Source organism: Crocuta crocuta, unplaced genomic scaffold (genome assembly GCF_008692635.1).
Source record: "Crocuta crocuta isolate KB4526 unplaced genomic scaffold, BGI_CrCroc_1.0 scaffold1, whole genome shotgun sequence".
Lineage (NCBI taxonomy): Eukaryota > Metazoa > Chordata > Mammalia > Carnivora > Hyaenidae > Crocuta > Crocuta crocuta.
The window spans coordinates 7,313,400-7,324,468 of record NW_027527930.1 but is presented as its reverse complement, the minus strand read 5'-3'; the positions used below and the strand labels follow the sequence as shown (position 1 = coordinate 7,324,468).

Here is an 11,069-nt window from a genome sequence, read left to right as displayed (position 1 = left end):
AGCCAGGGACATGTTTTTGGTTACTGATATTTTAAAATAAATATATCAGCTCCTATCTGTTAACATGTATTGAGATTCTATAATATACTAAGAGCACTTTAATACATTATTTACTACTCTTAAATAGAGAGAGGAGAAAACTGAGTCTATTAAGGGTTAAGTGACCAAGGTCTAGTGAGAAGCTGATCTGGAATTTTCACCTGCACCTGTTTGCTTCCAAACCCAAACACTTTAGGACACAACATGGCTCTACAGGCAAGTTACCGATGATCAAAACAAGTTGTAAGTGAGTCACTGTGGACTCAATCATGACTGATGCCCCGTTCAGCTCTAAAGCTGTGCAAGTTATCTAGAGAAAGTTGGGTTGATTTTGTCATGACGGCTATTCACTTTGACCCATACTCTGGTTCTGGTTTCATGACATCTCTTACATCTAGGGATCATTTTGCACACACACAAAAAAGGGATGATAATCTTTTTTTCTTTGATTATTTAGTTAAAATAGGCTAACCAACATAAGGAAGGTGAGACTTTTCTTTGACTTGGAAGGGAAAAGATAACTATTTGACAATCCTCAAGATGATAACTTTAAAAATAGAGGAAGTAGAGTTGAGTAGATGTGAGGTTAGGGGAAGAAATCTAGAAATGGAATCCACAGGCACCTGGGTGGCTCAGTCAGTTAAACATCTGACTTTGGCTCAGGTCATGATCTTGTGGTTCATGAGTTTGAGCCCCGTGTCGGGCTCTGAGCTGGTAGTGCAGAGCCTGTTTGGGATTCTCTGTGTCCCTCTCTCTCTGCCCCTCCCCAACTCATTCTCTCTCTCTCTCTCTCAGAAAGAAATAAACAGTTAAAAAAAAAAGTGGAATCCACTCTCAACATTAAGTCAGTACATCCCACATTGCTTCCTGAAGAAGAGCTAGGAAAAGATTGATCTTTATTGGGTAAAAATGAGTGTGGCAAGAAAGAAAGAAAGAAAGAAAGAAAGAAAAGAAAGAGAGGAAGGGAGGAAGGGAGGAAGGAAGAAGAGAAGGAAGGAAGGAAGGGAGGGAGGGAGGGAAAATAAGTAAAAAGTTTATTCAATTAATATTTATTGAATCTCTGCCACATGCCAAGCCCATGCTAATTTCTAGAGATACAATGATGAATTTGCTCACACATAGTCTTTGCCCTTCAGAAACTGGTAATTTAATGGTAGAGAGACACAAAATAGGAAAGTATAATATCTTATTGTAGTAATGGAGATGTGAATAGGTTATTCAAGAACTCACAAGAGGGGCCTGTCAAACTGGCTTCCCTAAGGTGATGCCCAAAGTGAGCTTAAGGAATGAGTAAAGGTAGCCAAGTTAGCCAAGAGGGATGGGATAGGAAGAACATTCTAGGTGAGAACAAAAACACATAGGTCATGGTGGTCAAAGAGCAGACTTAGAGGAAAGTAGAAAAGAGAGATGAGGCTTGAGGAGTAGACTTGTGGGGAGATGAGTTCTGTTTGTGGTACATGGAGTCTGAGGCACCCCAGTGAAAATTTAGCAGGAAGCATATGGGGCTGACTTATATGGATGATCCAGGATGGAGATATAGGTTTGAGAAGTGGGAAGTCATAGTTGAATGTGTGACTATCCATTCAATCATCCAGGAAGTATGTTCTGAGTGAGGAGACCTCATGTTTGGGACTATAATGCAAATAAAAGTTGACATTTAAAGGATTGACAGTGGAAAGTCAGCTCAAGAAGGATGGAGAATAGTCAGAGGATAGGAGCAAACGCGAGGGAGTAGAATTTCATGGAAATTCTACTGGCATCATGGAAACTCAAGGAGTAGAATTTTTATCAAGGTGGGATTTATGGAGACACATGGCTTTGCTATTCGGGCAAGGTAAGGAGTAAAAAGACAAAGGCATTAGAGACAACAGCATAAACGATTTTGATTAATAGAGAGGATGTAAAAAGTGGTTTTAAGAGGAATTAAGTAGAAAATATATGTCTACTCAAGAGAAATCTGAATGAGAAGAAAAGAGAGGCTGGCTTATAGCTAGAAAGATGTAGGAGTCAAAGGAAAATGTTGAGGAGGAGGAGGGGGAGGATGGTGGTGGTTGTGGTGGTGAAGTGCTTTGAGATTGTAAGAGAAGAGACTTCAGTACATTTCTAAATTGAAAAGGGAAAGCTAGTAGAAAGTCTGGAAACATGGGAGAGATGTGACATGACACATGGAGGGAATTTTAAGGGGGGGGGACATCTCATGCATTGATATTGCAGAGGTATGGAGGGTGCTCTCGTATGATAGTCTCACATTTTTTATGATGTAGGAGACGAGGTCCATAGATAACTCGGTCTACTGGAACTAATACTCTACCTGAATTCCCTTATTTCAGATTCCCTCTTCCTTTTGTCAGCAAACGATTGACTCTCCCTCAGACCTGCTGTCTGTGTCCTGCAGAAATCTTGTACATACACTATGGGAAGTGGTACCTCAACCCAGCATCATTTTGCTTTCCAGAATGCAGAGAAAGGTATGTGTTTCCCACCTCTCAAACTAGCTATGGATATCCCAAAACCTACATTGAATGGGGAGGGGTTTCTCAGAATAGAATAAGGAAACCATTATATTTGTCCTTAGGCAACTCTTGAAAATCAGCTTCTCCTCCTTGTGATGAGATACGAGAATGTCAGCTGAATATCTTAGGATTTGGCAAACTATATTTGACCTGAAGGAATCAGTGTTGTCCACAAGGGTTTATCTCAAATTATACATGTACAAGCGAATGAAATAAAGTTCGGCAAAAAGCAGATGAAAGAGCATTTCAGGTAGAGGATTCAGTATGTACAAAGATCATGAGGTAGAAAGAAGTGAGACATGTTTGAGGAACTGAATTGTCTGAAGTGAACAAGATGGAGAATGGCATAACATGAGGCTGCCGAGGTAGGCAAAGCCCCAATCACTCAGTGCCTCTAGGATTTTAAATATTTTCTTAAGGACATGAAGAGCTATTGACAAATTCAAAATAGGGAGTTTATAGTAAGATTTATATATCAAAAGACCTCTGGCTTCTGTGAAGAAGGAAGGAGGGAGTAAAAGTAGAAGCAGGAACAGTCTAGAAGCTACTGAAGTCATCGAAGTAAGAAATGATGATGCCTTGATCCAGAGTTGTTGGCGGCAGAGATGGAGAGAAGAAGGTGAATTCTAGTAATATTCAGAAGGTGGAATTGACAGGATCCAAATATGTGGATGGGGACAGTGAGGGAGAAAGGTGGATCAAGAATGACTTCCAGTTTTCTGGCCAGCAAAACTGGGCAGGCAATAATGCCAATTACTGACGTAAAGATAGTGAAGAACCAACTTTGACTAGAGGGAAGATGGTGAGTTTATACATGCTGGGGTTGAGGTGGCTGTGAGATATGCAGGTAGAAGGACTGAGTAGGCAGTTGCGTATTCACATCTGGATTTCAGAGGTGAGGTTGAGCTGGAAAGATAAACATTAGAAGGCATCAGACTGTTATTTGGTGGTTGAGGCCATGAGGGCTTCTGAAGTAGCCTAGAGTGCGAGTAAAGATGGATCAGGGGGGCACCCGGGTGGCTCAGTCGGTTAAGCGTCCGACTTCGGCTCAGGTCATGATCTCACGGTTCGTGGGTTCAAGCCCCGCATCGGGCTCTGTGCTGACAGCCAGCTCAGAGCCTGGAGCCTGTTTCAGATTCTGTGTCTCCCTCTCTCTCTGACCTTCCCCTGCTCACGCTGTCTCTATCTCAAAAATAAATAAAACATAAAAAAAAAAGATGGATCAGGGACCAGGGCCTAGGACAGAGCCACGAAGGACTCCAGGGCTTAAGCACCAGGTAGAAGAGGATAAACTGAAGAGAGGCAGCCAAAGATGTAGCCAAAGGAAAGCAAAGGAAATCATGATGACACTTATTTATATGGGCTGAACCATGTTTGTAAGCTCGTGGCTTCCTTGCTTTCTAGTTTGGCAATATGGCCCAGGCTCATCTTGCACATTTTTGGCCCTGGAGTAACTCCTTATTTAGGGTGTGGGGTGTCCCCATGCTTCCAGGTTGGCCTAGATCTTTCTATAACTTTTCAGAAATATGTATTATTTAGAGAAAAAAAACCCAGCATGACTAATTTATATTTAGGAACACCATATTTTTACTTAACAACCTTGATGTTGTATATCTGTCTCTTTATCAAAAATCTTTTTTCCATGGGGCTCCCGGGTAGCTCAGTCGGTTAAGCATCTGACTTCAGCTCAGGTCATGATCTTGCAGTTTGTGAGTTCAAGCCCCACATTGGGCTCTGTGCTGAGCATCCAGAGCCTGGAGCCTGCTTCAGATTCTGTGCCTCTCTGTCCCCCCCAATCCCTCCTCAAAAATAAACATTAAATTTTTAAAAAATCTTTTCTCTCTAACATTAAAATAGTATTATTTACTCTATCCTATAATATACAAATAATAGTTTAAGGATAATAACAATATTATTATAAACAATGTGATTACTAAAAATTCTTTTTTTTTTAATGTTTATTTTTGAGAGAGAGAGAGTGTGAGCCAGGGTGGGGCAGAAAGGAGGGGGACAGAGGATCCTCCACTCTGTGCTGACAGCGGCAAGCCCAATAGGGGCTGGAACTCGTGAACTGTGAGATCATGAGCTGAGCCAAAGTCAGATGCTCAACTTACTGAGCCACCCAGGTGCCCCTGAAAATTCCTTAAGATTTCTTTGTAGTTCATTTTGTCCTTTGGATATATCCACGAGGATGTACAAATTACTGAATTCTCAAGTCATTTGAAATAACTCCTTTCTGTGTTTCTAACTTATATAAGGTTAGATTCACTTGTTTAGGTTTTGCATTTAATCTTTGGAGGCTGATTTATTTTTCATTTTGTTTTAAATTTGTTTTATAACTTTTTAAAGCATTTATACAATTCCTGTCCCAATTATCTACTGCTGCATAACAAATGATCCCAGAACTTAGTGGCTGGAAACAACCGTTTTATCTGCTCATAATTTTGTGGGTCAGGAATTTGCAAAGTGTCCAGCTGGGTGATTTTCCCATGATTCTCTGGGTGGCTGGAGATGGAGGCTCGACTTCTTTTTAAAAATTTTTCAAAATTTTATTTTTAAAGTAGTCTCTGCACCCAGTGTGGGGCTTGAACCACAACCCAAAATCAAGAGTTGCATGCTGTACTGACTGAGCCAGCCAGGCACCCCTGGAGGTTCTATTTCTTTCTTTTTGTTTTTTGTTTTTTGTTTTTTTTTCAATTTATTTATTTTGGGAGAGAGATGGAGAGAGAGAGAGCAGGGGAGGGGCAGAGAAAGAGAGAGGATCCCAAGCAGGCTCCACACTTTTAATGTAGAGCCTGATGCAGGGCTCTACCTCACAAACCACAGGATCATGATCTGAGCTGAGATCGAGAGCCAGATGCTTAAACGACTCAGCTTCCCAGGTGCCCCAAGGAGGTTCTACTTCTTTTTTTTTCTATAAAATTTTTTTTATAGTTTATTTATTTTTGAGACAGAGAGAGACAGAGCATGAGTGGGGGAGGGGCAGAGAGAGAGGAAGACACAGAATCCGAAACAGGCTCCAGGCTCCGAGACGTCAGCACAGAGCCCGATGCGGGGCTCGAACCCTAGAACCATGAGATCTGACCTGAGCCAAAGTTGGACGCTTAGCCAACTGAGCCACCCAGGCGCCCCAAGGAGGTTCTACTTCTAAGACAGCTCTTGATTCACTATCTGGTGCCTTGGTGCCCTTTGACCTTTCTCTCTCCATGTAGTTGCCTTGTTCTTAATAGGGGGTTTTTACAGGCAGGTGTATTTGTAACTTGTACCCTCAGATCTAGTCTACACAAAGCTGGAACATGGGGAGCCCAAGCATGCTGTATTGTGCTGTTGGAAAGGAGAGGGGTAGAGGGTCTTAGACTATCCTGCACCTCTCAGATGCCATCTCTGTTAAAGGCAACCCAGATCCCTACAGGACTGAGAGAGAAAAGGAGTGAGGAAGAGGCACTGCGTGTCCTCCCTTCCCTGAGGAGTCAAGCAAGACTGAGGATACAAGTATGTCTAGCTGGCAGCCTTTGCCTTTAAATGTTGAAGCAAGGTGTGAGCAAACAACAGCTGCACAGAACCTTGGTGGCCATGATACCTCTCAGTATTGCTTACACTTCACTGAATGTAAGAATCACGTATGGAGCTTGTTAAGCCTGAAGATCCCTATAGAAATTCTAATGCTGTAAGTCTAGGGCAAGCAAGGGCCATGGATCTGTGCTTCCCAGTAGTTCCTGGAGGGTCTGCAGCTCTTGCTCTGGACATTTCATTCATGGTTCTGAACGTGGATTTACAGAATTGAATCAGTAGAGCTTTAGCCTCATCACTTAGCATTTGGTAAGTGCCTTTGAGAAACAGCTACAGTTTGACATTTTTTATCATAGGAAATCAAATTCAGCTTTGCTTAAGTTCCTCCCTGGTTCTCTTTTCTCACTCTATCATCAACTTTCCTCATAAGGAAATCAGCCGGAATTCTATTAGCTCTCTAATGCAAGCTAAATATATTAAATCAATCTGTCTACTGTTCACGAGGTTGACCTGAATTAACCTTCAGGGTTTCCTTTTTAATCCTGCTTTATCCACATGCTCCATTCATCACCAGTGACACATTCAGGCCCAGGAGCTTAAGAAGTATCTAGTTATTTATGTGAACAGCTGTTCTCATCTCTGGCATCAGGACTTGACTGCGGGTCCTATAGCTCTTAGGAGGAAGTAAATCTACTCATGCCACCTTGTGGAACACGGTCACCTAACACGGGTCCTGCCAAAAAGAGAAGGCCAAAGACAGCCTGCAGATTTGATAGCGGGTGATGGGGGACACTTAAAGCCCGCAGGGCTGTCACAAGTATGGGGATAGCAAGCACAGAACCCAGCAAGCACTTACTGCCACCTGACATTATATGTAGCAATTTGTGTTTGCCTATTGTTTGTTTTCCCCAGTCATGTAGAGTCCATCCCCTTCTCAGATGAGGACATTGAGGCCCAGGAAGGTAATTCACCTGAGGCCACATAGCTGGTCAGGGCATTTCCAGGCCTAGACCCCAGGTATTTTGATATCCAGTCCTTTGTTAGAATGTCAAAATGTCCTCTGCACCCTCTATCCCTGTATTATCCCACCCGTCAAGTATGCCTCATGCAACCTGTCCAGTTTACATCTCTTGACAATCCCGGCAATTCAGCGTTTCCTCTCACACATAGAGTTTTCAGCAGCAAGTAGGAGTTCCAGGAAGCCTGAAGTCATATTAGTATAACCACTAGGTAAGAATGAAGGTGGGGGGGGAGGGCGGTGAGTAGGAACAAGAGCACTCCAGCCAACGGTGAGGCAAATCCTACCAGCAGCAGTGGGTAGTGCTGTCCCGCCATCTTGTCCCCAAATTACTATAGGAGGGGTGCCCTTCACCTCTGCCCTGGCCCAGGGAGTCCCAACTCACAGGCTTGCTTCTCCATCTGTGTCACAGCCTTCAAGGCGGCAGCCCTGATCCAGAGATGGTACCGGCGCTACACGGCTCGCCTGGAGATGAGGCGGCAGTGCACTTGGCGCATCTTCCAGTCTATAGAGTATGCCGGACAGCAAGACCAGGTCAAGGTGCGGCTGGGTGTGGGCCTGAATCTCCTCCGGCTCTGCCTTCCAGCGCATGGGTGGCAAGGGCCAGGTGCCCAGAGTGTGCGGCTGACCCGGACCCCTCCTGGTTCTCTCTGCACCCATCTCTAAAGCCAAGTCTTCGATTCTTCTGCAGCTCCATGATTTCTTCAGCTACCTTGTGGATCACTTCACCCCCAGCAGCAACCATGAGAGTGCGTATGAGCTGCCATATGGGAGGGTCTCAGGGTTGTAGATACCAGACTGAGTAGGGGAGACATAGGGGCAGAGATCCGGTGACGGCCAGGGAATGAGCCAGGAGGCTGACTCGCAGTTCTCCCAGAATCACACCTGGAGACAAGAATTCGAGTGCAAGGAGTTTATTCGTTAAGTACAGGAAAACAGTTGGGGCCTGGGGAGGGCCTGGGGAAGGAATTCAGGGAGGAGAAGGCAGCTCAAAAAGGGGTGGGGGTGGCTCTAAGCCAGCAACCAAACGTGTCTGGGAAGTAGTGCAGAACACTTGCCTTGGAATGATCCCATCTGAAGGCAGAGAGAACTAAAGTCTTCCTATGACAACTCCTGAAGCTCATTAGTTGAAGGCTGCAGGGAGGGATGGACAGGAAGGGTTGTTAAGGCTGCAGCATTTCCGTCCTGTCAAGTAGGGCCCTCTGTGGACCCAGGAAGAAAGCTCCCAGGCCAGAGGTGCAGAGGCTGATAGTTGACCATTGCTTGAGGGGCCTTGAAATGTCTGATGGCTTCTGGCACACTCACTGACAGCACCAGAAATGCCTGTGAGCTTTTTTGTTCCACCAAGGTTTTCCCCTTTCCTTCTGCTTACAAGCCTCAGCTGCTAAATTTCTGTTCTTTCTAACTATGACAAATCTGTCTTTTAAAATAAAAGTAAAATTGGGGGCACCTGGATGGCTCAGTCGGTTAAGCATCTGACTCTTGATCTCAGCTCGAGTCCTGATCTCAGGGTCATGAGTTCAAGCCCTGCTCTGGACTTAGCACTGAACATGAAGCCTACTTACAAAGTAAAACAAAATAAGATAAAAGTAAAATGGAGTTGACATAAAAATGTAACATTTTCCTCCTGCCTATCTTAGTCTGCTGTCACTTTCCCTTTCCTTTCTCTTCTCTGTTAGTGGAACTGAGACCAGACTGGCCAGCTCCACTTTAAGTATGGTCCAGTTTGGGGTGTCTGGGCAGCTCGGTCTGTTAAGCGTCCGACTCGGTTTCAGCTCAGGTCTTGATCTCACAGTTTGTGAGTTCAGCCCTGAGTCAGGCTCTGTACTGACAGGACAGANCCCACTCAAAAAAAAGTATGATCCAGGGACTCCACATCTGAACATAAGCTGTCCTGCCCTTTCTGTCCTGACCAGGAGACTTCCTAGACCGCATGTTCACCGATGAGAGATTCCCCCAGAACTCTGAGATGGAGAAATTCAGTGACTATGAATCTATACAAGTCCCGGACAATTACACGGGGCCACGCCTCTCCTTCCCACTCCTTCCTGACCACGCAACGGCCCTGGTGGAAGCTTTCAGACTGAAACAAGTAAGCTCCCCCTGGGAAATCTGGGTCACCACCAACTCAGTGGAATGTGGGGAGGAAGACCAGACCCAACACAGAAGGAATAGCCCTGGATTTAGGGTGTTAGCATCATGGATCTACTAGAGAGATTCCATGCATCCTTTCCTTTGCCAGGACCTTATAGTCAATAAGCCAGTTTTTATGCACTGAAAACTTCTCCTCATTGTGTAATATTTCTTAGTCCATTCATCCCACAGATAATTACTGAGCACTGCTATGTGCAGACACTGTTCTGGGCGCTGGGGATACAGCAATGAGCAAGACAGACTCCAATTCCTGCTCTCACAGGGCTAACATTCTAGAGGAGAGACAGACAGTAGATAATAAATAACAGCAAATAAGCAGATTCCACAGTATATTAGAAGAAGATAAGCACTATGTAAAAGAATAAACTAAGTTCTGGGTAGGAGAGATGGCAATTTATAGAGTGGTCTTGGAAAGTTCCATGGATAAGGTGATTTCTGAGCAAAGGTTGAAGGTGGTGAGGAAACGCCCTATGTGGATGCCTCCAGAAAACTGTTCCAGGCAGAGGGAACAAATGGAATGGCCATGAGGCAGGACCTTGCCTGCATGACTCAGGGACCTCAGGCAGGCCGTTGTGACTGGTGAGGAGGAGGTCGGGGAGAGTGTTAGGGGACAGAGGCAAAGAGAAGGGTGGGTGGACTTTTAGTCTTCTCAAAGAGATGGGGAGACATTGGGCATAGGAATCATATAATCTGGCTTGCTTTTTAAAATAATCATTCTATTTTCTGAATAGAACATAGGGAGCGAGGTCTGAAGCAGGGAGACCAGTCAAGGTCCTGCAGCAGTCCAGGCAAAACCTGACGGTGGCTTTAAACCCTAGTGGTAGAGGCAGAGGTGGTGAGAAGGGGTCAGATTTTGGTTCTATGCCAGATTCCAGCCCTTCGTCTTTTTCATAGGAAGTTAATTCACTGCAGGAGGAGTGAAGCTGAAGGCAAGGAAGGAAAGAGGAAATTAGTTCAATATTGGGGGGTGTTGAAAAGCAGAAACAAGGGCAGAAGATGAGTGAAAAAGGATCCATGCATAGGGTCGCAGGGGCAGTTTACCAGGGTCACTTCTTGGGGTCTCGGGTGATTGGGGTCATGAAGCAGTAAAGGCGAGTCCCATTTTGCGGCACAAATACCAGTGCTGTTTTGTTCCCTCCTTCCTCTTCCTCCTAGTAGCAGCTCCATGCTCGCTATGTCTTGAATCTCTTGCACGAAACCAAAAAACACCTGATACAACTGCCAAACATCAACCGGGTCTCCACCTGTTACAGCGAGGAGGTCACAGTGTGCGGTAAGAGCCCGTCAGAAATGGCTTCCCACGCTAGACACAAACAGGAAAACTCCTGTGATGCGGAAGAGGAAGGGCGGGGCTCAGGAGAGGGACTCTTGCTGAGCACTTTCTTATTCTCTCCACGATTACTGAAGTAGAGGCAGTGCAGTGGAGGATTATGGGGCAAGAGGGCCCAGACTCTCCTTTAATTTTTTTTTTACAAATAGTTTATTGTCAAGTTGGTTTCCATATAACACCCAGTGCTCATCCCCACAAGTGCCCTCCTCCATGCCCATCTCCCCCCCTTCCACCCCACACCCATCAGTCCTCAGTTTATTCTCAGCATTCAAGAGTCTCTCATGGTTTGCCTCCCTCCACCTCCCCCACCATTTCCCCCCTTCTTCTCCCCAGCAGCCCTCCGTTAAGTTCCTCCTAATCCTCCTATATGTGCAAACATATGGTATTTCCAGACTCTGCTTTATTTCCCCAAGCAATTCAGATTTGACCCCAGACTCATGCTCTCATTCAGGACACAATCCCTGCAAATACCCAGATTCTCCCTTGACAGAAAACAGTTTATTTC

General features: G+C 45.0%; 1 protein-coding gene across 1 annotated transcript in view; it reads left to right on the top strand.

Annotated features, from left to right (window-relative positions):
• Positions 1 to 2,452: 2,452 nt before the first annotated feature.
• Positions 2,453 to 11,069, top strand: part of PPEF2 (protein phosphatase with EF-hand domain 2) — a 29,815-nt gene continuing 21,198 nt past the window's right edge. Inside the window, exons 1-5 of the mRNA XM_077751319.1 lie at positions 2,453 to 2,507; positions 7,493 to 7,620; positions 7,772 to 7,829; positions 8,997 to 9,172; positions 10,393 to 10,507. Of these exons, the coding sequence (XP_077607445.1) occupies positions 2,453 to 2,507; positions 7,493 to 7,620; positions 7,772 to 7,829; positions 8,997 to 9,172; positions 10,393 to 10,507 (532 nt within the window). The remainder of the gene's footprint in view (positions 2,508 to 7,492; positions 7,621 to 7,771; positions 7,830 to 8,996; positions 9,173 to 10,392; positions 10,508 to 11,069) is intronic.